The 26,718-nt window shown below is 51.2% G+C and overlaps 1 protein-coding gene across 3 annotated transcripts; it reads left to right on the plus strand.

The window, feature by feature from the left end:
• The first annotated feature begins 656 nt into the window (after positions 1-656).
• SBF1 (SET binding factor 1) lies at positions 657-26,352 on the plus strand. 3 transcript variants are annotated; one of them, XM_080939366.1, is made up of 41 exons: positions 657-858; positions 7,179-7,264; positions 7,587-7,724; positions 7,902-8,060; positions 8,143-8,253; positions 8,859-8,964; positions 9,087-9,219; positions 9,318-9,426; positions 9,503-9,616; positions 9,733-9,810; positions 10,183-10,296; positions 10,369-10,497; positions 10,581-10,679; positions 10,756-10,960; positions 11,044-11,156; positions 11,878-12,027; positions 12,293-12,361; positions 12,456-12,614; positions 12,688-12,956; positions 13,048-13,220; positions 13,299-13,372; positions 13,445-13,640; positions 13,853-13,980; positions 14,929-15,107; positions 15,213-15,349; positions 15,460-15,667; positions 15,975-16,171; positions 16,256-16,393; positions 19,093-19,170; positions 19,539-19,720; positions 19,802-19,981; positions 20,564-20,665; positions 20,740-20,925; positions 20,999-21,125; positions 21,201-21,331; positions 21,405-21,635; positions 24,618-24,725; positions 24,832-25,043; positions 25,529-25,616; positions 25,694-25,825; positions 25,912-26,352. In XM_080939366.1, the coding sequence occupies exons 1-41, from the start codon at positions 804-806 to the stop codon at positions 26,008-26,010; spliced, it is 5,682 nt and encodes a 1,893-aa protein (XP_080795492.1). In that variant the 5' UTR covers positions 657-803; the 3' UTR covers positions 26,011-26,352. The 3 variants fall into 3 exon arrangements, with proteins under 3 accessions (XP_080795492.1, XP_080795491.1, XP_080795493.1); XM_080939365.1 differs by having other exon boundaries at positions 15,975-16,393; XM_080939367.1 differs by lacking the exon at positions 19,093-19,170.
• Positions 26,353-26,718: the final 366 nt, after the last annotated feature.

The raw sequence follows: 26,718 nt of genomic DNA on the forward strand, positions 1-26,718 counted from the left end.
CCAGGATGGTCTGACTTCCCAGGAAGGTGACCCAAGCTGGGTCTTTTTTTTTTTTTTTTTTTTTTTTTTTTTAATGCAGGTGTTGGCTATCCCTTCCAGCCAAATGGTGGGATATCTAGCTGCCCTTTTTGGCACTGGGAACTAAAACAAAACAAAACAAGCATGTAAAGTCTCTCCCTTGGCCATCATAAGGTTGACGGGGTGTGTGGCAAAGTCCTGACACTCTTCCATCCCCCAGCTTGGTCCTCTAGTTTGGGAGACTGGCTGGACAAGGCCTGAGTTCCACCGACTTGCTTCAGCCAGATTGAGCTGGACCACGCCCCTGACTCTCGAAGTTAGGCTCTCCCAAGGGTGAGGTCCAGGTCTCCATTCTGGGGCTTCAGTTCCGACGGGGAAGTATGCCCTAGTCCTGATCGGTGCTTCAGATCGAAATGTCGGCCGCGGGACCACGGTAGCTGACCCACCCCGGCCGCCGTAAGCTTCACCCGCCCAAGGGGTTGAGCTGGTCCTTGAGCGTGAGGTTGTAGGCGGGGCAGCGCTCTCTGGACCCGCCCCAGGTGGAGTGGACCAATGGAAGCGCACTGTGCCAGGTCCCGCCTACACGGGAGGGGCAGAACTGCGCAAGCTCCCGAAGCGTCCGGGCGGGCCGGCTGGCTGGGAAGATGGCGGCGGAAGCCCTGGTCAGCGGCGCCGCAGAGGAGCGGGCTGGGGGTGTCCCAAGTGTGCAGCTTAGGGCCAGCGCCGGGCCATGAGCGCGCTGCCATCGAATCCTCGAGCCGTGGAGCCCGCCTGCGCCTCTTGCCATGGCGCGGCTCGCGGACTACTTCGTGCTGGTGGCGTTCGGGCCGCACCCGCGCGGTGAGTGCCGAGTCTGAGCGCCGAGGGACGAGCTGGGGGCTGAGGGACTGGGACTGAGGACTCGAAGCTAAGAAGACCCGGCCGGAGGAATGGTCAGGACTTGGGGCCGAGCTCTATAGGCCTGCGAAAAGAGGCCTCCGTAGTTATTGGCCATGTTGGCGTCGGGGCAACCCGCGAGTACTTGGCCTGTGTAAGAACCGTCCTCCTAAACCTGGGCACCTGCGTCAGTGTTCCGAGGTGGCAGGGGCGTGTAGCCCGGGCGTGGGAGGTTGGAGGACCCTGCTGCAGTTCAGTCTCCCCGATTCCAAGTTGGGTGGGATGGGCTCACCCCGCCTTGGCCGACTGCCGGTGGCTGTGTCTGGGAATTTCAGAGAGGGGGGCGGAACGTTGGTTTTCCAGCGCTTCGGACCCAATGCTAGGTCTAAAGCCTCAAGCGCACTTGATGGGGTGCAGTGGAGCGGGAGGGGTTTTTGGTGGTATTGAGCCGGACTTCAGAAGAAAGTGTCAGACTTTGGAGAAGAGCATTCCTGGTGCTCGCCCTGCTGTCCAAGCCCATAAGCCAGGCCCTCAGTGGGGGATCAGTTTGGTGATTGGTACTCATGTCTAGGAGGTCCTGATCTGGAGTTAGCACCTGTGTCTGAGAGCCCTTCAGTCCAGGGGGTAGGAGAAAACGGAGCCTGACAGTGACATCAGCAACAGCCATGGAGACAACAGTGTTGGGGTGTTGGCTAGAGTTCTCAGTGTGCCAGGCCCTGCACAACCCTTTGTGTGTATGATCTCATTTCTCCCAGTAGCCCACTGAGATTTCTTTGCTGTTGCCCTACCTTCAGTATAGAATCTGGTACAGAGAAGTTGAGTGTGGGTCTGGAATGGAGGCTGAGATTTGTACTCTGGTTATGAGAGACCACCTCCAGAGGGGTATTATCTTAAGGACAACTGTGGCCAGATGAGGTAGCCCCTAGTTCCTAAATGTAATGCCTCCTACCATGTTCCAGTTATCTCTTCCACACAGTTATTCTGCTGCTTCTCAGACAGCTGTCACTGTCATCATTCAGGACCCAAACTTCCTTTTTTGCTTTTCTTCTTGCTAAGTCTCCACTAGGACTGTTTCTTCATTTAATATTCACATCCTGGATCCTATATGCACCATCATCATCATCATCACCTCTGTCTCCAAATCCTCTTCAGTACCCTCTCACCAAGCACACGCTTCACTCTGCTCTCGTGTATTCAAGTCTATCTTTTGGCACTCAGTCATGAGCATCTGTCTTTCTCTCCAGAGAGGGAGTTCTTAAAGGCAGAGACCACATTGACTTCATCCCCCTGTCCTCTGAGCAGGAGGCTTGTCACCAATGTTGTACTGGCTCACAGAGGGAGAACCTGTGCTCCAAGCATATGTGAAGGCCACCGCCGCTCTTCCTGGAGCAGGAGTGCTGCTGGAGAGTGAGCAAACAAAACTGGCTGAGGGCTTGCTTTTCTCTGAGGGTATAGGGCTGGGTGCTGGGCCAGGGCTGGAGGAACAAAATGGACTTGGATGATGGCAAGTGGAATGAAGAAGGTCCTGTGAAACAGAGAGCCTAGGTAGAGGCCAGGTTCGGGAGTTCTGCTGGGAGTAGGGTAAAAGTTGAGGGTGACATAAGGTGTCGGTGCTCCTTGAGAAGCTGCTGTGTGTTGCACTTGTGGGCTTACTGATAGAGTCATTCAAGAGGCATGGACCTCTGACCTCTGTACAGGACAGAATAGAAGGTTGAGGCCAGAGGTGGCTACTTTTCCTGAATGGAGTGATGGAATAATTCTTAAATTACCCATCACTGTGGAAACTGAAGGCCAGTGAGCTCTCTAAGCATTGCCTTCTAGGGTCAGAGTTGACTGGTTGCTGGCTAACCACTTTGCCTCAAGGCATTCCTTTGAGGATCCAGGCCGGAATTGGGTTTCTGGGTGTGGGCTGAAGGCAAGATCTGTAAAGCAAGGGATGTGAGTACCAAGAGCAAAAGACCCCAAACTGGGGAGTGCATGGAAAATTAGTTGTCCTTCCTTTGTCCCTCTTCACCCTTGGCTTGTGCTAGTCACTGTGCTCACCTTCCTCAGTTTCCTCGTCTTCATATGGAATGAGTCACACAGAGCTGCTTCGAGGCTGTCAGAAACACTTGTGTGTAAAAGGGAGATAATTTACCTCTAAGGTCTGAGTAGCCTATGTATGGATATTGCTAGGTGTTTCTGAAGCAGATGAAGGGCCCGCTGCATGCTGACTGCCGTAGGACGAAGGATCTTTTAGATTAAGGGATAGCTTTATTCTGAATCAGAACTTTTCTCTGGAGCTCCTAGGAAGAGAACCTTGGTGCTGAGTGCCCTTAAGCTGTCTCAGTTGGACCCAGAGTCCTACCAAAGGTGGCATCCTGGTTGCTAATGGTTACAGCTGGTGACCTGTGGGCAAGGCTGCAGACAGTAAGTGCCTGGGCTGTGTGTAACCTTTCACTTTAGACTCTAAAGTTTAGAGAGTGTTAGATGACACAGCATGTGCCCTTCACCTGATGAGTCAGGTTGTGTGCCTTGTCACTGAACTGGACACCTTTTTTAGCATGAGGGACCAGACAGCATAGTTTGAGACCCCTGTCCAGTTCCCAGATGTGGCTACTTAATTGCTTGTAGCTTGACCAATCCTCAGTTATCTGGGAACACTTATCAGACACTTTACCTGCCTTGAACCTCACAGGTTCCCTTCTACTACTGCTAGGGAGGAAGAGCTACATCTCCATCAACCAAGAAAACTATTTGTACCCATGACCTGGACTGCTTCAGCCTTGATGGTAATGAGGTGGCCACATTCTTGGGCCCATCTACTGTCCCCACCCATGGCCCTGCCCTCTCTCTAGATCAGGTTGGGGCTGTTTGAGATGGCTGCAGTTCCCTCCCAGCTCCCCCCACACCCTGAAAGCTTAAGGGTCTAAGGTCTTGGATTAAAGTTTCTTTGGTCCATTTATAGATGTGTGATAGGTCAGAGACAACATCTGAAAGAGCTGTAGGCTCCCGCTGCACATGTCAGCTGCAGCTTGCCTGGGGCATCCATTGTGTCTTCGTGTGTTCAGGTCTGATAAGCAGAAAGGCAGTATTCTTTTGTTTGCTCTCCCTTTTCCTATAGCTAGGCTCCTACAAGGCAGCAGCTACCTGGTGCTGTCCAGCATGTAAGGTGAGGTATGTGGTAGGTCAGTCAGGTGAACTGCTATTTTTTCTGGGCCTTCTCACAATGCACACTGTCCATGGCTGGCCCTCCAGGCATCAGAGCCTGGCACTAGTGATGAGGTGCTGCCAGCAGATGACAGAATACATGATTTGTATTCTGCCACCCAATCTGCCATTCAGGCCCCCAGTCTGCACGGGCCTGGCTGCTGGAGGAATTTCTTGCTGAGGTGCTTTGAGTATAGGACCCCAGTGTATGTTCCTAGGGTGGGCCTACCCAGCCTGAGGGTTCAAGAGTGGGTTAGGGACTTGTCATCTCTGCTTTAGTGTACCTCGGTGTCTACCTCCATAGACTGCCCTGTAATACATGACTATGTTATTGGGATGAATTCTATTAGGGTTGGGAGAGGGAAGGAGGATGCACCTGCTCTTATCTACCCAGAGTGAGCAGTACTTTGTTGGGTTAAGTCAGTCATTGCTGGTTACTCTTGTTGCCAAAAGGCTTCAGTGGGTGATAGGCGCAGAGGAACATGTCAGAAGTTCTCACACAAATGCAAGCCAGCAGTCTGGGGTCTCAGAGAAGCCAGAGAGGATTAACAAGGCTTCCTCATGGTCTTTTGGGGAAGGCCCACTGTGCCTTAGGCCTCCGGAAGTTGTTCTACACTCTGACTGAAGAACCTGTTTGTTTGTGAAGTGAGTTGGGCAGGGTGTGGGGAAGATGGTCATATAGCTGACTACATGCATTCAACAAGCTCTAATTAGGCTGTAGTCTGTGCCATGCACAGGAACTTGTGTCTGTTCAGGCTACTATAGAGGTACCAGTTGTCTGGAGAGGGGCTTATACTTGTTGGGGGGAAGACCTCAGGGTCCTGCTACAGACCCCAGATTTAAATAGAGAGTAGTAGATAGCATGCTTCTTAGAGGAGGCACCAGACTGAAACCTGAAAGTCAAATCCTAGGCTGTTACAGTAAGTACAGAGAAGGGCCTCAGGAGAGATAGATGCCTACTGGGCTGTCTGCGTGTCTACCTTTATGAGGAAGTTAGTTGGGAGTCTCAGGAAAGGAGCTCTTTAGAGTGTAATAGCCTCAGAAGGTTTTAAAGCTAGTGGGAAGTGGGAATTAACTTTGCACATGGTGAGGGATACTGGCAGTGGAAGGTGATCATCCTCTCTGTGCCAACTCCCCTGGGTAGAGAGGTTGCTAAAAACAACCCTCAGAAGGTTACTAGCCCTCCTGGCTTTGTGGAAAGGCTGCAGAGCAGAGGCTGCAGTCTCTGTCTGTATACCCCCCCCCCCTTCCTCTGCATGCTGCCTCGTGGCAAGAACTGGGTGAGCCCTGGGTGCCAGCCAGGGCTAGGCCCAGATGGTGGTTTAGGGCCGAGCACAAGGAGGCTCTTGCTGAGTGGGTGGGGGGAGGAGCCACAACTGAGGGGGAGGGTGTGTGTGTGTGTGTGTGTGTGTGTGTGTGTGTGTGTGTGTGTGTGTCTGTCTGTCTGTGTGTTTTCACAGTGCATGTACTTCCCAGGCCTGTTGAGGGTGGGACCTGAGGAAACTCCTGGAGTTTTATCTTGGTGGGACAGGTGTGTGGGTGTGTGTAGGTAGGCATGACACCAGCAGACACCTGTCCCTTCCTTGTCTGTTGCCTGTCGCCTGCAGGGTGTTGGTGGTGGGAGGAGGGGAGCAGGAAGCTGAGGTTTTGTGAGTCATAATAGGCCCCTGCACCCCACCACCTCCTGCTTAGCAGCAACCTTCCTAGTGTTCGCAGTCTTGGTGCTTTCTCCATGGTTCTGGAGGGATGCATGGTCTCCCATGGTTGCAGTTGAGTTTCTTTGCTTTTAGGGAACCTGGGAGTTGTAGATTGTTGTTGTTGGGCATAGTGGTTCAGCACAACTGTGTTCAAGTGGACCAGGCTGGGTGGGTGTGAGGCCATAGCCTAGCAAACAGGCCCACTGCACACAGACGTTTTCTGGAACTGAGCAAGGGGTCCATGAAAAAGGCTTTTTATGTAGAGCACCCTCTCCTCACTGTCTGCTTCTGCTTCTTCCACTGGTGGGAGCACCTGCATTGAGGCTGGTCCATGGAAAGGATGGGATAGCACTGTGCCCTGAGGATCTTAAAGCTGTATGTGTGAGAGGCAAAAGTGAGGAGGCCTGTCTTTCTTTCCATACCACAGTGATTCTCAACCTGTAGGTTAGGACCCCTTTGGGGTCATATGTTAGATATCCTGGATATTAGACATTTACATTGCAATTCATAGCAATAGCAAAATTACAGTTATGAAGTAGCAATGAAATAATTTTATGGTTGGGGGTTACCACAACATGAAGAACTGTATTAAAAGGAGCATTTGGAAGGTTGAGAACGCTGCTGTACCATGCTCCATCTTCCATGTGTATATGAGACAAAGGAATTCACACATCCTCATTGCTGCCCTCCTCTGCCTCCTGATTTGGTGGTGTAAGGTGAGCCCCAGGCAAGGACCTTCCTTTGCTGGTACATACTGAGGGAGCCTGGGAGCTTCAGGGCTCAAAGGGGCAGAATATACTTGCTAATAAACTCTTTGTTTTTGGAGACTTGTATTCTGGGAGGAACTGTCTCTGAGGTACTGTGGATATATAGCAATTTGGATCCATGGTTGGTGTTTCCACCCCATCATAAGAGGAACTAAGGCTTAAATTCCCCATATGGGTCCAGGGTAGACAGGTGACAGGGATCACCAAGACTCCCAAATATGTCCTGTATGTCCAGAATGCCCACTATCTACATGGTGCTCATTGTCTGCCAGGGGTTGAGGCTAAAGCTGCAGGTTGGCAGTCAGGGAAGATGTTGAGTTAGCTAAAACTCCTCCTCCTCCCTGAAAGGTTCCTGTACAGTGAAAGGTTACGTAGGGCTGGTAGGTGAGAGGAAGGATCTGGAGGCTTCTCTATCTTCCTTCTGATAGAGAAGACCCCAGGCCTTGGGGTCTGCACCTATTCAATGGCTTTTATACCCACAAGTATATTTAGAGAAATGGTAGATCTGGGAGCCTGGGTTGGTCTGGTGCCAGATGAGAAGGAGCTGTTTCCATCCTGGGCCAATCCTGACAGTATGTGTGTGTGTGTGTGTGTTTCTCCCCGCACTCTGACTACCTGCTCTTATTCTCAGGGAGCGGGGAAGGCCAAGGCCAGATCCTGCAGCGCTTCCCGGAGAAGGACTGGGAGGACAACCCTTTCCCCCAGGGCATTGAGCTGGTGAGTGTGGAGGTGTAGCATTAAGGGGAAGTCAGGTCCACTGTTGGGGTAGCTGGCCTAACAGGCAGGGTGTCTTGCTCTTGTCACTGTGTCCCTCTTGGGCTTCACCCTAGATGGTGAGGCCAGAGCTGTGTTACTTCTTTCACCAAGAGGGCTGAGGCTAGGAGGTTAAGGTGTTTCCTAGGTAACTAACAGGGGCTTTATACACCGTGCAGCTCCAGGCCCTGACAGTACAGATGCTTGGGGATAGGTGGTAGGGGTAAGGGGGGAATTTTTGTTATAGGTGTGGGTGCAGGCACTAACGGCTGATCCCTCTCTGCAGTTTTGCCAGCCCAGTGGGTGGCAGTTATGTCCCGAGAGAAATCCACCAACTTTCTTTGTGGCTGTCCTTACTGACATCAATTCTGAGAGGCACTACTGCGCCTGTTTGACCTTCTGGGAGCCAGCGGAGTCCACACAGGTCAGCGTAAGCTCTGGTGTGCAACATGTGAAGCTGAGCCTTGGGCCATGGCCAGCTTGCTCTACCTCTGGGGGTATGTTCCTTTTGGGGAAGGCTGGGTCTGAGTCACCTCTGTCTTCCACTTGGTTTCATGGGATGACTCTTATTAGAGCCAGGAGAATGGGTTTCTGTCTGCAGGAAGTGATGTGCACTGAAGATGCCACAGAAAAGGAGGACGAGGCAGATGGAGGAGGTCAAGCACAGCTGTCATCCACAGCGCCAGCCCAGCCTGGCCAGCTTTTTGCTCCAAAGACTCTGGTTCTGGTGTCTCGACTGGACCATACTGAAGTGTTCAGGGTGAGGAGGGCCACCATAGCAGCAAGGCAGGGCACGGGATGTTCCTGTCAGTTGTACCACTATTCCTATCTGGTCATTGCAGAATAGCCTCGGTCTCATCTATGCTGTCCATGTGGAAGGCCTGAACGTGAGCCTTGAGAATGTGATTGGGAACCTGCTCACATGCACTGTCCCTCTGGCTGGCGGGTCTCAGGTGGGTCTTGGAGACAGCTGGATGGCCACGAGCCTTCCTGGTACAGTCGTAGGAGGTGGTGGTGGGGTACCTGTGGGGTACTGATAGTCTGGCTAACTGAGCACTCAGCCCAAGGCCTTAGATACTCCCTTCTGCTTTTGGTGCCATCCTTTGCCATCTGTTCTTAGTCCCTTCTACTTATTTGGCTTCGTACCTGTACCTTTGGGCCTGTATTTTCTGTCTTTCTATTGTCTTGATCATTGGTTGTGTTCCTGTCACTGGATGCTGTTGTCCATGTATCTGTCTGCTTCCTACTCTGTGCCCTGTGTCTAATGGTGTCTCTCTGTCTGTCTGTCCTGTGCAGCTGGACTCTGTTGAGGAAGGAGCGGTATGGATTCTTTGTTTTTTTTCTACCCACTCAGGCCCTGCCCCCACCCAGATCACAGGCACCCCCTTTACTTGAGTTTTCTCTGCAGCACTGCTCAGCCAACAGAGGCAGGTGTGATCTTTCCCTTCAGTCACCTAAGCCAGTCCCATCTCAGAATTTGTCAGCTTACCTGGGGTCAAGTGCTCAGATCTGATCCGTCTAACTATACTGCTAAGCTCTGGTCATTTTCTTTCTACAGAGAACCATCTCTTTGGGAGCTGGTGACCGGCAGGTCATTCAGACTCCACTGGTAGACTCACTGCCTGTCAGCCGCTGTAGTGTAGCCCTGCTCTTCCGCCAGCTGGGTGAGACTACCTGTCATACCCCATCCCTAGTTTCCTGTCCTGGGACTGGTGGTCAGAGGTGCGGTGCTCCCTGTGTTCTGGAGTAGGGACATGGCCCTCACCAGGCTTTCTTCTTCCTTCAGGCATCACCAATGTGCTGTCTTTGTTCTGTGCTGCTCTTACTGAGCACAAAGTCCTCTTCTTATCCAGGAGCTACCAACGTCTAGCCGATGCTTGCAGAGGTCTCTTGGCACTGCTGTTCCCTCTCAGATACAGGTGCTTTCCTGCCTGTCCCCTCCTTTTTCCTTCAGGTCCCTCTGGCTGTCCCTATATCCTGTGTCTGGGGCTGACAGTGTCTTCTGGGCCTGTTACAGCTTCACGTATGTGCCCATCCTGCCGGCACAGCTTCTGGAAGTCCTTAGCACACCTACGCCTTTCATCATTGGGGTCAATGCAGCCTTCCAGGCAGAGACTCAGGAGCTGGTAAGGGCTGCGCCTTGTGTCTGCATCACTGCCTGGGCTTGCTGGTCTCTCACTGTTTGTTCCCTTTGGTGCACAGCTGGACGTGATTGTTGCTGATCTTGATGGAGGGACAGTGACTGTCCCTGAGTGTGTGCACATTCCACCCCTGCCAGAGCCACTACAAAGCCAGACCCACAATGTTCTGAGCATGGTGAGGGTTGGGGTCAGGGTGGGACTGGAACCTGAGGCTTGTGGGAGCTATCACCTTACAACCAGGGAACCCTAAGGTCACCATGCAGTTGTCCCTGCTCCCCTCTGCTTCCACAGGTCCTGGATCCAGAGCTGGAGTTGGCTGACCTTGCCTTTCCACCCCCTACAACATCTGCTTCCTCCCTGAAAATGCAGGTGGGGGTCACTGCTGTTCTAATATAGAGACTGCATTGCCTCTAATGGCCAAGTTGATGGTGTCACTCAGCCTACCTCCAAGCTGACCTCAGGCCTCTCTAGCCTAGGCAGGAAGAAGCCTGGGACCAAAGGAGCTATACAAATAGGTGTGGTGATTTTTGCCTGAGTCAGTACAGTGAACCAATCAAGGAGCTCTGAATAGGAGCCATTTGTTCAGTACTTGGCTGAGAAGCACTTTTGGGAGAGGCAAAGGGGGTGGCAGAGGTGCCTGGGAAACCTGTGTCTAGCTGTTAATGGGAATGGAGAGAAGTACCCTGGGTTCTTGAATATGTCCTGGGACATGAGCTCACCTGCATTGACCTGCTCTCCCAGGACAAGGAGCTTCGTGCTGTCTTTTTGCGGCTCTTTGCTCAGCTCCTGCAGGGTTACCGCTGGTGCCTGCACATTGTGCGCATCCATCCTGAACCTGTTATTCGCTTCCATAAGGTAGGCTGTGGGGTTGGGGCTGGCACTGGCTCCATGAATTCATGAGGAGCTAACTTGCTGGTGTTCTCCTAGGCAGCATTCTTAGGCCAGCGTGGACTGGTGGAGGACGATTTCCTGATGAAAGTGTTGGAGGGCATGGCCTTCGCAGGCTTTGTGTCAGAGCGTGGGGTCCCCTACCGTTCCACAGACCTGTTTGATGAGGTACAGCCCTGCCTTTGCCGGTCTACCTGTCCCTCCCCCAACCCACTCAGCTGACCTCATCACCTTGCTTCCTCTCCCCTTAGCTGGTGGCTCATGAGGTAGCCCGGATGCGAGCAGATGAGAGCCATCCCCACCGTGTCCTGCGCCATGTCCAAGAACTAGCAGAGCAACTTTATAAGAATGTATGGTGGGTGACATGGAGGGCATGCTACCACTTTGGTCCTGTTCCACTAGCCAACCCTGTCCGTGTTTCCTCAGGAAAACCCGTACCCAGCTGTGGCAATGCATAAAGTGCAGAGGCCAGGAGAGGCCAGTCACCTGCGGCGGACCCACCGGCCATTCCCCCGGCTGGATGAGGGCACAATTCAGTGGATTGTGGACCAGGCTGCTGCCAAGATGCAGGGCGCACCTCCGGCTGTCAAAGCTGAAAGGAGGACCACTGTGCCTTCAGGGCCCCCCATGAGTATGTAACGTGAAGGGGAAGGCAGGCTGGTTTAGGATGGGCACAGGACCAAGAATTAGAGTGAACGTGTCCTTTCTCTTTAGCGGCCATACTAGAGCGGTGCAGTGGGCCTCATATCAACAGTGCCCGTCGCCTGGAGGTAGTACGGAATTGCATCTCCTATGTGTTTGAAGGGAAAATGCTTGAGGCAAAGAAGGTGAGGCTTGTCAGGTAGAACTTGTAATCTGGGCTTTGGGCACCAGTTCTCAGGAGACTTAGTTCTTCCTTCTAGTGTGGTGAGGAGGGTGCTCTTTCATCTGAGTGAATAGCAGTGTAGTGTACACACTATACACAGTGTAGATATGTGCACATCAGAACATTTTGGAGTGTTGTTTGTTTGGTTTTGGTTTTTGTCTGGGGGAAGAGATTTTCAAGACAGATCTTTATAGCCCAGGCTGGCCTACAACTCACTATATAAGCAATGCTGGCTTTGCTCTTACCTGCCTCAGCCTCTTGAGTGCTGGGATTACAGACATAAGCCATCATGTTTGTCTTTATGTTGCTTTAATAATAATCTTGCATGCTATTCTGCCCTTCATTCATGTGTTCATGAACATGTTTGAGGTCTTAGTAACATTTGTGTGGTGTTCCTGTGGAGCCTCTCTCCAGAGCGCATGTCCACACTTGCTTGGGAGTCTGCACTATGCACATACCTTGTGTCTCTGTCCTCATGAACTGTCATTTGTGGAATTGCTGGATCTGTTGGAAGATTTAGTCTGTATTGGCCAATGAAACCCAAAGCCTGGGCATACCTGAGTTACACTGGCTTTTGGTGTTTTCTCTGCTTTGAACCTGAGCTTGGCTGCCTCCACATTGACTCTGTGAGCATCTCCCTGTACTGCCTTCTCTTCTACATTTCCTCTTGTCTCTACTTTCAGTTGCTTCCAGCTGTACTCAGGGCCCTGAAGGGGCGAGCTGCCCGTCGCTGCCTCGCCCATGAGCTTCACCTGCATGTACAGCAGAACCGTGCAGTTCTGGATCATCAGCAGTTTGACTTTGTCGTCCGCATGATGAATTGCTGCCTGCAGGTGACGCTGGTCCTCATCTTACCAGTGATACTACACGAGGGAGGAGGGGGTGCGGGGCTCTCTCCTGTGTGATAGAGAGGGGGAGGTCCATAGTCTATGGAGGATGGGGAGTTGAAGAGAGTTCTTGTTGGAAATGACTTTGAAACCTGAGGCAACAGTTCCAGGTGGCAGTGGTGAGAGATGCTGGTCTGTGATGGCCAGAGAGGTGGGATTGGATGTGGATGCTCTAGTAGGTGTTCACCATCACTCATGGCTCTGCTCACAGGATTGTACTTCCCTGGATGAGCATGGCATTGCAGCTGCCCTGCTGCCTCTGGTCACAGCCTTCTGCAGGGTAAGTGTTGGGAGTGAGATGGGGTCAGGTTTTCTCTCTATGAGCAGGGTCTACTGTCTGTGAGCTCATGATCTTTCCAACTTCATTTCTCTAGAAGCTGAGCCCAGGGGTGACACAGTTTGCATATAGCTGTGTTCAGGAGCATGTAGTGTGGAGCACACCACAGTTCTGGGAGGCCATGTTCTATGGGGATGTGCAGACCCATATCCGGGCCCTCTACCTGGAGCCCTCTGATGGTGTGAGTCCCATTCAGGTATGAAGGACTTTTGGGCCTGGGCTGTCTAGGGCAGGTACCTTGGCCTTGCCTTACTCTTGTGCTATGACAGGAGACTGGGGAGGCACAGTCTCAGGATGACGAACGATCTGCCTTGGATGTGGCTTCAGAGCAGAGGCGCTTATGGCCAACCCTGAGCCGTGAGAAGCAGCAGGAATTGGTACAGAAGGAGGAAAGCACTGTGTTCAGCCAAGCCATCCACTATGCCAACCGCATGAGCTACCTTCTGCTGCCTCTGGACAGCAGCAAGAGCCGGCTGCTGCGGGAACGGGCAGGGTTGGGAGACCTGGAGAGTGCCAGCAACAGCCTGGTCACTAACAGGTGGGGTGGGGTCAATGGTGAGGCCTGGGCCAGGGATAAGGCTTATGGTGGGGTTGTAGGGGTGCTCACACACACACCCCTCTTGGCCCAGCATGGCAGGCAGTGTGGCTGAGAGCTATGATACAGAGAGTGGCTTTGAGGACGCAGAGACGTGTGATGTAGCTGGGGCTGTGGTCCGCTTCATTAACCGCTTTGTGGACAAGGTCTGCACAGAGAGTGGGGTCACCAGCGACCACCTCAAAGGACTGCATGTCATGGTGCCAGGTATGGTGGTACTGATATGGGAGCATTCCTTAGATGAGTGGCTGTAGGGCCCAGGGTATAAGACCTGCTCTCCTCTAGACATTGTCCAGATGCACATTGAGACCCTGGAGGCTGTACACCGTGAGAGCAAGAGGCTGCCCCCAATACAGAAGGTGAGCAGTGGCTGACCAGCTGTGCATTCAAAGTCTGGGCTATGTTCTAAGTTTCTGCTGTTTCCTGGGTAGCCCAAGCTGCTGAGGCCACGCCTATTGCCTGGTGAGGAGTGTGTCCTCGATGGCCTTCGAGTGTACCTGCTGCCAGATGGGCGTGAGGAGGGTGTAGGAGGCAGTGGAGGGGGCCCTGCTCTACTTCCAGCTGAGGGTGCTGTCTTCCTTACCACATACCGCGTCATCTTCACGGGGATGCCTACTGACCCCCTGGGTAAGCCGGTGGGCCTTTTTTGTACCTCTCCCAGCTCTTTGGTGGTGATAAGTCTTCCCTTTCCCTTGCCTTTTCTCAAAGGATCAAAGCCTGATGGGAGATAGACCCGTGTTTGGGCCTTTCCTATCCACCCAAGACCTCTGTATTCAGTACCCTGAGATATTATCCATTTCTTCTCCCTTTCCTGCATGACTCTGCTTGGCCTGTTTAAGTGGGGGAGCAAGTGGTTGTCCGCTCCTTCCCCGTGGCTGCATTGACCAAGGAGAAGCGCATTAGTGTGCAGACCCCTGTGGACCAGCTTCTGCAGGATGGGCTGCAGCTTCGTTCCTGCACATTCCAGGTGCGTAAACTCTTGTCCACTACAGCTAGGTTGAGCCCTGGAAGTGGTTTCCTGCCAGGGGGCTGTTGACTTGGGGGTGTCACATTGGTTCTTTATAATGGGACCTTCTTGGACCCACCAGCGGTATAAATGAGACATAGAGACTTATAATATAGTTTAAAGCTTAGGCCTTTTGCTTGGGCCAGTCTCCCGGCTACTATAAACTTAACCCAACTAACTAGCCTACCACCTGCCACATGGGTAGCTCTAAACCCTTTTCTGCTCTGCTGCAGTCCATGTCTGTTCCTTCCGTGTCCCCAACATCTGCTTTCTTCTCCTGCTTCGTTCTTTTTCTAGAAGGTCCCCTTCACCTCCTGCCCAGATATAGGCTGTCAGCTCTTTATCACAACCAATCCGTAGCAAGACAGTATCTGATACAATTTTAGATTGCCATTAGGCAGAGGACTGTCTGACCTTCAAGTACCTGAGCAAGTGTGGGAGAACCAGTGTTTACAAATATAAGGCAGTTGAGGGGCCATAGAAATGACAGTGCCAGAACCCTCCCTGCAGTTTGCTCTTTGCCAGAACAGAATTAACAGTTGGAAATACAGAGTAGAGACTCAGCTCTACACGTATAAAGAAAAGGTTACCCAACCCTTAGCTTGCTCTCATTTGAGCTTTTGGAATAGTGGCCTGTGTCTTTGTCATTATCCTTAGGGCATTGACCTTTGAGACCAGGTTATGAGTGTACTGTCTTTGCTGAGATCTCATCAGTTAGCACTGAAATGGACAGTTTATACACATTGGACCTAGAGTTACATGGACATGATGCCTTTCCTCCAAGTTTGCCTGCCTCTGTGGTGTGCATGCCATGAGACAGAAGCCTGTGGACTGAATCTATCTGATTGAGGAAGAGCCTAGGGCCACTTAGAGCCCTGAGGATTTGTTTTTTTTTTTTTTCTGACCCAGCTGCTGAAAATGGCCTTTGATGAGGAGGTGGGATCTGACAGTGCTGAACTCTTCAGAAAGCAGCTACACAAGCTTCGGTACCCACCAGATATCAGGGCCACCTTTGCATTCACACTTGGCTCAGTTCACACACCTGGCAGGCCACCTCGGGTTACAAAGGACAAGGGTCCTTCATTCAGGTATGGAACTGGATCCCAGAGCTGGAGCAGCCAGGTACTTGCTGTGCCCCTTGCATGTTCCTGGACTTCCTGTTCTCTCATCTCTGTTTGACTTTTACACCCCAGAACCCTGTCCCGGAACCTGGTGAAGAATGCTAAAAAGACCATTGGGCGGCAGTATGTTTCTCGTAAGAAATATAACCCCCCTGGCTGGGAGCATCGGGGCCAGCCACCCCCTGAGGACCAGGAGGACGAGATCTCAGGTTGGAGCAGGGTCATGGCGATCTCTGTGCTTTCTATCAGAAATGACCCCATGGTGGCTGGGGTCTGGGTGGTCTTTCGGTAATAACCCCCAACTGTACCATTTGCACAGTGTCAGAGGAGCTGGAGCCCAGTACACTGACGCCGTCCTCAGCCCTGAAGCCCTCTGACCGCATGACCATGAGCAGTCTGGTGGAACGGGCATGTTGCCGTGACTACCAGCGTCTTGGATTAGGTACCCTGAGCAGCAGCCTGAGCCGGGCCAAGTCTGAGCCCTTTCGCATCTCTCCTGTTAATCGCATGTATGCCATATGTCGCAGGTGAGGGCTGGCTAGAACGCGCCAGGAAGACTTTCCCAGGACTTACTAGGGTGGTAGGCAGTGCTTGGACACTTTCCCTGCTTGCCATGGATCCTGGAGAAACAAGGAGCGTGGACAGGAGGTGGAGAGAGCTGGGCTGCAGGGTTGGTGCAGGCTCCCAGATAAGCAGAAAGTGCCTTTGGCCTTTAGAGTCTGGGAGCCATGAACTTGCTCCATTGTGCTCACCCTGTTAGCTCTTCTTGCCTCCTCTGTGTAAGGCTCTGTGGGTAGGCAGGAGCTGTCCTCATAATACCTCCAACTCCTACAGCTATCCAGGATTGCTGATTGTTCCTCAGAGCATCCAGGACAACGCCCTACAGCGTGTATCCCGCTGCTACCGCCAGAACCGCTTTCCTGTGGTCTGCTGGCGCAGTGGGCGCTCCAAGGCTGTGTTGCTGCGCTCTGGGGGCCTGCATGGCAAAGGTGTTGTTGGTCTCTTCAAGGCCCAGAATACACCTTCTCCAGGTACTCCTCCTTTGTTCTTCCTGTGTCTGCCTACCCTGCCTGTCCAATATCTCCCTCCTTCAGCTCCAAATTTTCCTTTCTCAGGCCAGGCACAGGCTGACTCCAGCAGCCTGGAGCAAGAGAAGTACCTGCAGGCTGTGGTCAGCTCCATGCCACGTTATGCTGACTCATCAGGACGAAACACACTTAGTAGCTTCTCCTCAGCCCACATGGGTGGTCACGGTGAGAGGGTGCTTTTTGGATAAATGGTAGCCATAGAGCAAAGAGGACTTTGTGGGGCTTTGAGTTTATGCTGGGTTGGCCAGCAGGGGGCAGAAGTCGCTTGACTGTGGTGTTTGGTATGGAACAAAGAGAGGGACTCCTCTCGGAGTTCTGGGACAGAGCAGGAATACTGCTCGGACCAGGTGAGTGTCCTGAGGCCCTGTCTCCTCTGACCATAACCCTGACCATTTCCTCCCCTTCCTTAACCCAGCACATCTACCAGAGGCCTCTGGGTCCAACAGATGCTCCATCCATCCCTTGCTGTGTTTGCTGATGCCTAAAGCCCTTGGAGCATCCTTAAACTTATTTTCTCGACTTCCTCTATCCTGTCTACTTCCAACTCTACCCACTAGAGGGCCTTCATGTTCCTCTGTCCTGGCTCTTTGGGTTTTGTCTGCACTGTTCTTGTTGTCCTTGTCATCTATACATACTGCCACAGCATCTGAACACACTAAAAGAGGCGCCAGGCCAACCTTCTTCCCATGCTGACTTCTGCCTGTGAGGCGTGGACACAGTTCTCTGCCTGAGAATTGCTATCATCACAATTGTGTGTAGTGTCTTCTATCCTTATGCATTGGGTCTGGTGTCTGAAGGAGGCCCAGAGATCAGGTGTGTGTGCCTCTGACTGTTAGTTTAGCCCCTTCTTTTGCTGCCTGGCACTTGCGCCCAGCTCTAGCTGTGGGCTGAACTGTTTTCACAGTTGGTCTAGATGGCAGTACTAAAAGAGGGGTAGGTACCCTGTGTATGCTCTGGGCACTGTCTGTGAGGGCAAATAACCCGGGTAGCAAATGAAGTGTGGGTTATGGGCACTGCTCTTGTCTGCCTCATTGTCATGGCCTGATTGGTAGATGCTGGTAGATCCTTAGCAGTTAATTCTTTGGCTTACAACTGTAGCCACTAGCTTGCATATCAAGCCCAATGTGTGACAAATTAGATCCTTGTACTTGGAAATGTCTCAGCATTAGGTGTGGCATTTGCCATAGACTACAGAGCTCATTTTACCAAGCTGGTGTGACACTGTCACTTGGGAGTAAGTTGCTCCAGTCCATCATGTGTGTTCAAAAGGTGTTAGCAGTATGCCAGGCTTAACCTCCAGGCCCTCCATCCCCCTCTTAAAGTTGTAGGGCTACATTTTCTCTTCTCTCAAATCCTGAAAGCATAGTGGCATCAGTGTCTTTTAGGCTGGTGGTGGTTCCCATGAACAGAGCCACCTTTGTAGGCCAGGGTTTTTAAGTCTGTCTGTCTTTTCTATCTTGTTCCTATGGTTGATGGTTCGTTTTTATTGTTTTGTTGTTTTTTTTTTTTTTTTTTTTTTTTTTTCAAGATAGGGTTTCTCTCTGTAGTTCTGGCTGGTTTGGACATTGCTTTATAGACCAGGCTGACTTCAAACTCACAGAAATTCATCTGCCTCTGCCTTCTGGGTGCTGGGATTAAAGGCATGTGCCACCACACCAAGCCAGGTCTGTTCTTGCTTGGAGCTGTCTGTCCTTCCTTTCTTCTGTACCTACTCTACCCCAGGCTTCTTCACTCCCTGTTGAACTGTGGTTCTTATCTGTACTCACCAGTGCTTACCAGTGATCCTTATCTCTTGTTAACACTTGTTAGCCACTAGGCGGGTCAGTTCTCACAATCACCCAGTGAAACCAGTCTGATGGATATGCCAGACTGACCCATTGTCGTTGTTCCTTGAGAATACCTGCTTTTTGTGTGATTAAATATATTTTATAGTCTGCTCTTTCTGCTAGAAATTCTGAATGGCACTTTCAGGCAGCATCCTCCCCTCAGAATGTGTGTGCTTTCGCCTTCCCTAGCGTCTTCTGGACATCTCTATAGCCTCCAATGCAAATTTTGCTACCTCTGATGTTCAGGGTGTATGGCTACCCTAACTGACTGTCCAGATCAAGAGTCTGGCTTCCTACAGATCTACTTGGATTTTCAGCTAGCAGCCTAAGTAGGTTGATACTATCTGCACTCCAAGTTGGCTAACTGCCATCTATAATGTGGGGTTGTCAAAGAAGTCAGGGTGTGGAAGACTGGCTTTGAGTTTGGCTGTAGTGATCTAGGCATTGGGTGGGGTGATGTTTTGCCCCATGTCTTTTCCTGTGTCCTGTATGTGGCCTCTGAATAGTCAGGTAAACCTGAGGTGTGGCTCAGGCATCTCCCAGATATTGCTACATTGCCCCAGATCCTAATTCTGCCTGGTGCAGTCCTGGGACTCAGATCTGCTCATGTCCTGCATTAAACGGTCTCCCCACCCCTCTGCCTCTTCTTTCTCCCTTTTCCAGTTGCCTCTAGGTCTCCTCCAGACTGAGGTTCTCAGGTTCTTGTATTTTCTTCTGGGCAAGGCTACTATGTGATTGTGTGTTGAATACTTCATGGAATTGTCTGTCAGACCCTGGCTTAATATAAAGGAAGAGGGTCTGGGAGAGACTTAAAGACAAGGTTTCACTGAGCTGTTCGAAGAAGAGTCAGTATTCCAAAGCCTGACCCTTGTTAGTATCATAGAACCTTTTTACTTAGTTGCTCATTGTGGGAGGACCCATGCCCAGACCAAATAAGAGCCCATCCTGCTTCTGACTCCTGGGAGTGGGGCTTGGTGGGAGCCTCTGACAACCCAGGCCTGGAACCAAACCTGAGCCTTCTCTCTGCTGTGCCCTCAGTGCCCAGTCCCCGAGCCAGGGTCACCACGCTGTCCAACCCTTTGGCGGCCTCGGCCTCCAGATGGACTGCGTCCCGAGGTACCGTACTGGGGCTTTCCCCTTAACTGGAACTGATGGCCCCCTAGTATGAGTCAAGCTGTTTTGGGCACTAATATCTCCTTCCACACCCAGCACTAACGGCCCCTTCGTGACAGACTAGCACAACTGACTCCTCCTAGCCTGAGTTACTTACCTGCCCAGCATCTGATCCCATTCCAGACACTAACACAGGCCACCCCCCATGTGCCTCAGCATTTGTGCGTTCCAGTCCTCCTCCCTCTTGTGGCCTGCTGACCACTCTGTTCTGCCTGGAAACTCAGTCCCCTCCCTGGAGGCCAGGCCCAGCCAGCCCCAGGTAAGTGGTGTCCTGATCTCAATCTAGTGCTTACTGGGTGTCTTTTTTGCAGGTAAATGGAGCAGTGTCCGAGCCAGTGGTCGAAGCAGTGGGCTTGGTGCTGATGTGGGCTCTCGGCTAGCTGGCAGAGATCTCCTCAGTACTCCCCATACCAATGGAGCTCCGCCTGATTCTGGTTTTCTGCGGCCACAGCGTGCAGCCCTCTATATCATTGGTGACAAAGCTCAGCTCAAGGTAACTGGGTTAGAGGTACAGGGCCAGGTAGAGAGCACAGGGCTAGACATGGCTCACAGTTTGTCATTGGTCTTCTTCCAGGGTGTGCGCCCAGATCCTTTGCAACAGTGGGAGCTGGTACCTATTGAAGTATTTGAAGCAAGGCAGGTGAAAGCCAGCTTCAAGAAATTGTTGAAGGCTTGTGTGCCTGGTTGCCCTGCCACCGAGCCCAGCCCAGCCTCCTTTCTGCGCTCACTGGAGGACTCAGAATGGCTGATCCAGGTCTCTGCACTGCCTCTGCCCACCCGGGTGCTAGGTCTCTCTAGGTCTAGGCTTGCTTGTTGAACATTTTGGGCATGAGGAGGGGAGTCGGTAGGCACTTGCTATGTAGTGTAACGGTGTTGTGGAGGCAGCTGGTGGTCTGGGCCAGTCTGTGCACAGGGAGTTTGGTGTCCAGTGTGAATCACTCTGGCTTGTGGGACAGGGCCCCCTTTCCTGCTTTGCCCTTTTTGAAGAATGGAAATGGGTTGTTGTGTGCCCAGTGAAAACTAGAGTGCTGAGGGTTGGGGCTGCTGCCATCTGAAGGGCAAAACTTAACTTTCTTTTTGAAACACAGTCTCATAGTCTAGCACTGACTGACCCAGAACTTGTGGCAATTCTAGGTGGTAAGATTACAAACATCTACTGCCACACACAGCAAAGAAATCTGCCTTTCTTATCATGGGTGTTCTGGGAGGAACAGTGCAATCATGACCAGAGCAGAGCAGAATGGGTCTGTCCAGTGCTGTAGATACTACTGGCTCTTCCAAGGTTTCTGTGGATATGTGAGCCTCTGGGTCCTGATTGGCTGTAGTGTTTATGCAGATTCACAAGCTGCTGCAGATATCGGTGCTGGTAGTGGAGCTGCTAGACTCAGGTTCCTCTGTCCTGGTGAGCCTGGAGGATGGCTGGGACATCACCACTCAGGTGTGTGGCAGGTGCAGGGAAGGGGCTGGGGGAGGGTCCTTAGATGTCCGTCTGACATCTGTTGGTGCTGGCAGGTGGTATCCTTGGTGCAGCTGCTCTCAGACCCCTTCTACCGCACTCTGGAAGGCTTCCGCCTGCTAGTGGAAAAGGAGTGGCTGTCCTTTGGCCATCGTTTCAGCCACCGTGGGGCCCACACCCTAGCTGGGCAGAGCAGTGGCTTTACACCCGTCTTCCTGCAGTTCCTGGACTGTGTACACCAGGTGGGTAGATTTCCATGCAGGTAGCCTTGATCTGTGCTCCCTAACCTGACCTCTGACCCTGTATTTCATACAGGTCCATTTGCAGTTCCCCATGGAGTTTGAGTTCAGTCAGTTCTACCTCAAGTTCCTTGGTTACCACCATGCATCCCGCCGTTTCCGGACCTTCTTGCTGGACTCTGATTATGAGCGTATTGAGCTGGGTATGTAGGGAAAAAGGAAATCTGGGGTAACTGTCTGGGCCAGAGGAGTCTAAGCTCAATGCTACTCTTGTGTAGGGCTGCTGTACGAGGAGAAGGGTGAACGCAGGGGTCAGCTGGCATGCAAGTCTGTGTGGGAATATGTGGACCGGCTAAGCAAGAGGACCCCCATGTTCTACAACTACACATACGCTCCCGAGGACACAGAGGTGAGTGGGGCCTGACTGGGGCAGCAGCTCCTGCATGGCCCAGCTTCTGAACATAAGGCTTACTTGCTCCCAGGTGCTGCGACCGTACAGCAATGTGTCCAATCTGAAGGTGTGGGATTTCTACACTGAGGAGACACTGGCCGAGGGGCCCCCTTATGACTGGGAGCTGGCCCAGGGACCCCCTGAGCCTCCAGAAGAGGAACGTCCCGATGGAGGTGCTCCCCAGAGCAGGCGCCGTGTGGTATGGCCGTGCTATGACAGCCGCCCTCGAGTCCAGCCTGATGCCATCTCACGTCTGCTAGAGGTGTGTGCTATCCCAGACAGCAGGGGAGTGCCTGTGCTTACATGTGTCAGTAGTTACCGCTGAGAGCTGGGGTGGTTCTGACTTCGCCCACCATGTGAACTGCTTACATACTTAGGATAGCTGTGCTCTTAGGTCTCTGTCTTAAGCTAATAGATATTTACAGATAGTGATGAGAAAGCATTTGTCAAAAACTCTCAAGACTCAGGACTTGGTTTTTGCCCTTGGCCTATGTGTATCTCTTTACCTGGTATATTAATCAACTTTTGTCACTCTGAGAAAATACTAAAGACAGGTTCGTTTACAAGGTAGAGAAATTTAGCTTGCAGTTCTGGAGGCTCAAGGGAATGTGCTCAGTTCTAGGAAGTCTGGTCTGGGTCATACCATGGCAGTCTCCCAAGAAATGTCCTCACTCTTTCCAAAACTCTTTCCCTTCTACCAGACCCCACCTCTTAATGATCCTTCACTTCCTACCTAGTTCTGCTACTCAGGGACTAATCTTACTTTCACACGTGTACCTTGAGGTACAAACCACATTCACATTTCAGTACCTGGGTGTCAGTGCAAGCAGAGTTTCCCCAGGAGCTAGACTGCCTCTGTTCAGTTGTGTCTGGCATGCCTTTCTTTTGGGTTCCGCCCTGGAGTGTAGAGAAACTCTTGCGTCCAACTTGCCATCTTTTCTGGACATATCTGTTCAGGAATCAGTCCCAAACAAGGGCAGAGAGTCCTTGAAAGAGAAAATGGTCAAATGAGCTGTGGTAGTTGGTGTATGTAGCTGAGGCAATGTATAGGTGACGGATCCTGTCTGTGGCATGGCCTCACTTAGTGGCTTATCAAAGGGGTTGAACAGTCAGAAGGGTATAGGCCTCAGGTCCTAAGAAAGAATAGGTTTGCACTCCTCTGTGCTAACTTGTGTTCCCTTCAAGATTGTGTGAGCATCACCTGGCTTCTCCATGTGCTAAGTAGGATGTTGATTTGTGCCTTCAAAGGGAGGTAGTAAACATGAAATGTTTGGGTGATACAGTATGGGTCCTGGCCCAAAGGGTTTATTACTCTGTGTGTGTGCCTGTGGGTAGGCAGTTTTGTACAGGGAATGATAGTATGGAAATCAGATGAAACTTGGTTTTATTATTACTTTAAAACAAGATCTACATTGTCCTAGCTGGCTACAATTTATGATTCTCCTGCCTCAGCCTCCCCAGTAGTTATGTGTACAGGCATACTCTAGGTCTAGCCTCTAATTTCTTTTTTCCTTGTATATCTAGTTCAATACCAGTTACTTTTAGTCTGAAAGACTTTTAATATTTCTTGTAATACAGATCTGCTAGTCATACCTTCCCACAAGCTTTTGTTTTATTATGTCAGATAATGCGCACACACCCCTTTGTGGTGAGGCTGTCTGTCGATGAGTGAATCAGTCCCAGGACTTTGTATGTACGTGAAGTGTTCTGCCACTGAGCCATGACCTCTGCCTGCCCACCTGCCTGTCGTATCTTTAAGGGTTGTGTGTGTGTGTGTGTGTGGCAGGGTCTCACTCTAGCCCAAGTTAACCTGGAACTAACATTTTTTTCTCGGGCTGGCTTCAAACTCAGTAATCTTTAGGTTCAGCCTTCTAGTTAAAGACATGCTATTGTGCCCAGTTATTTTTATTTTTATTCTTTGAGACACATCTTATGTAGCTAAGGAAGGCCTTGAGCTCCTTCCTGATATTTTTGCTTCAGCCTTCCAAGTTTTAGGATTACATTTGTAAACTACCATGCCCAACCAACTCTCACTTACTTTTAAGAGATAGGAGGATGGTGCTGTGTTTCCCTAGGCTGGCCTTGAACTCCTAGTCTCAAGTGATCCTTCTATTTTAGCCTTCCAGGTAGGTAGAACTACATGGGAAACACAATGCCTAGTTTTGCCTACCTACCTCTCTCCATCTTTCTTTTTACTTGTTAATGGTGCTGAGTATAAAACCCAGCTTTGTGCACAGGAGGTAAGTGCTTTCTCTAACCTGAGCTACCTCACACTTAGCCCATGCTTTTGAAGGGTCTTTTCTTTGGGTGTAGAATTCAGATGGGTGAGTTGTTAAATTCAAGCCCCACTGATAAGATACTAATTAAACCTATGTTCACTTCTAAGGTAGCCTGACATTGTTTTCTGGCTTGCAGTATGTTCACCAACATCAGTGCACATTCATATCCTTAGGAACTATATAATGTCATCTTTCATTTTTACCTTTTGATATAATATAAGCCTTGATGGCCTGTAACTCATAAAGACTGGCCTGCATCTGCCTCCTGAGTGCTGGGATTAAAAAAAATGTGCCATCCTTGGATATACTTTAAAAGTTTTAAAAATTACATTTACTTATTTAGTGTGTCTGTGCATGTGTGTGTGTGTGGAAGGTTAACTTTTAGGAGCCAGTTCTCTCCTTCCGTCATATAGGTCCTAAAGATTGTACTTCAGTTGGCAGGCTTGGTGACAGGCCCTTTACTGGCTAAACAAGTATGCCCACTCAGTCTGGATTTTTGTTGTTTGTTTTTAAATATTTTTTTAAAATTGTTTATGTATTTATTTATTTATTTATTCATTTATTCATTTATTTAAGTACATTGTAGCTGTCTTCTGACACACCAGAAGAGGGGATCAGATCTTATTACAGATGGTTGTGAGCCACCATGTGGTTGCTGGGATTTGAACTCAGGACCTCTGGAAGAGCAGTCAATGCTCTTAACCACTGAGCCATCTCTCTAGCCCTTTAAATATTTTTAAATTAAAAATTCTTTATGGGTATGAATGCTTTGCCTGCTTTTATTATATGTACTGTACAATCCTGGAACCTATAAAGGTCACAAAGGGGCACCGGGTCCCCAGGAACTACAGAGAAATGTGACCACCATATGGATGCTGGGCATCATACCCAACTCCTCTTTAAGAACAAGTGCTGTAAGTTCTTTCCAGCCTCTGGATGTTCTTTTGCTCATCAATTCTCCCCAGGAGCTGCAACGATTGGAGACAGAGCTAGGTCGATCTCCTGAACGCTGGAAAGATACCTGGGACCGGGTGAAGGCTGCTCAGCGCCTTGAAGGCCGGCAAGATGGACGTGTGAGTGGGTGGGATGGTAGACTGGGTTGGGGAATACCTAGTATGTGTGTTGCCAGGAGATAGAGACTGATCAGCCTTGATATAAATTCCATTCTGCTTTTTGCAGGGTACCCCTAGCTCACTGCTGGTATCAACTGTGCCCCACCACCGCCGCTCGCTAGGTGTCTATCTACAGGAGGGGCCTGTGGGCTCTACTCTTAGCCTCAGCCTGGACAGTGACCAGAGCAGTGGTTCAACCACATCCAGCTCTCGTCAGGCTGCCCGACGGAGCACCAGCACCCTGTACAGCCAATTCCAGACATCTGAGAGTGAGAACAGGTATGAGAGGTTCTGCTACTTCTGGACGGGAACTGGGACTCACGCATGGCTTTCGGATGAGGTTAGGTTCTCTGAGGTTAGTGTTTTCTGTAGGTAAAGGATTCGTAGGAGCTATAACAATTGCCTAACCAGAGTCAGCATCAAAAGAGGTTTGGGTTGTAGGCCCGGTGACTGGAGCTGGTCTGAAATGGAGTCAAGAGGTATCTGGAAGACAGCCACTAGATGAAACTGGGGCCAGATAGGATCCATCCTCCTTGAGCCTTGAGACGCCATTTTATTCAGGTTGCCTCCACAGATTTAAGTTCCTCTTCCTCTTTAGGGTGTCTGTGGCACATGGGACTACCTCCCAGACAACCTTAAGGTTTGGGGTTTGGAACCCAGTGTCTATCACATGATGACTATAGAGGGACTGACCCTTCATAAAATTTCTAGAAGTGGTCTTCCACCTAATAGCTAACCTGGCCCTGATTCTGGTACAAATGCAGGTCCTATGAGGGTACCCTGTACAAGAAGGGAGCCTTCATGAAGCCCTGGAAGGCCCGGTGGTTTGTCCTAGACAAGACCAAGCACCAGGTGAGTGGCGGTACAAGGGACAAGGGAAACAGAAGACAGGCCTGTCTTGACTGCACATCTTCTCATCTTCACCCCAGCTGCGCTACTATGACCACCGAGTGGACACAGAATGCAAGGGTGTCATTGACCTGGCAGAGGTGGAAGCTGTGGCACCTGGCACACCCACCATAGGTGCCCCTAAGACTGTGGATGAGAAGGCCTTCTTTGATGTGAGCTTCTGTCAAGGGATGGGGAACACCTGGGGCCAGGGGCTTGGAGTTGTAGGGGCACAGAGTCAGTAACCCACTCTTCCCAGGTGAAGACAACACGTCGCGTTTACAACTTCTGTGCCCAGGATGTGCCCTCAGCCCAGCAGTGGGTGGATCGGATCCAGAGCTGCCTGTCGGATGCCTGACCCCTCCCGGCCCTGCCCGGGCTGCTCTGCTTCCAGTCGTTACAGACCACTAGGGGTGGGCAGGGCCGCCCCGGCCATGTTTACAGCCCCGGCCCTCGACAGTATTTGAGGCCCTGAGCCCCCCAGCACTTGTGTGTACAGCCCCCGCCCCGCCCCACCTGGCCAGCTCTAACTTATTGTGGTGTCATGGCTGAGCCTTTAGGGACGCGGCCATGGTACAGCCCTGCCCTGGGCTTGTAAATAGTCCACCCTACCCAGCCCATCAGTGTGCTGGCCCTGGCCGGCTGGCTGTGCTAAGTTGTTTCTAGAACCAGAGTCTATATAAAGAGAGAACTAACGACACACTTGTGAGACTGCATCAGCTGTTTGAATTGTGGGTCTGTCTAGAGGGGCTCCTCTGTCTCAACCCTAGGGTCTTCTGAGTGGGTGGCAGGTTGCTATCTATTATATGCCTCTTCTGGAGCCTGAGCCCATCTTCCTTCAAGATCCCTGGCCATGAGCAACTTTGCTACAGGAAGACTTCCTGCAGCAAAGGGAGGACCTTTTAAATCCTTGCTTAGCATTCTGGCTACCCAGTTTCTCCAAGCATCCATGTCAGAGAAAGCCCCATCTTTCCTACCTATTAGCTCTGGAGTATCAGTTCAAATTAAGGAGGCTGCAGGGTGTTGTAGAGGGAGTGAAAAAAACTTAGGAAATTGTTGTGAAGGC

Source organism: Micromys minutus (genome assembly GCF_963924665.1).
Source record: "Micromys minutus genome assembly, chromosome: 27".
NCBI classification, from domain to species: Eukaryota; Metazoa; Chordata; class Mammalia; order Rodentia; family Muridae; genus Micromys; species Micromys minutus.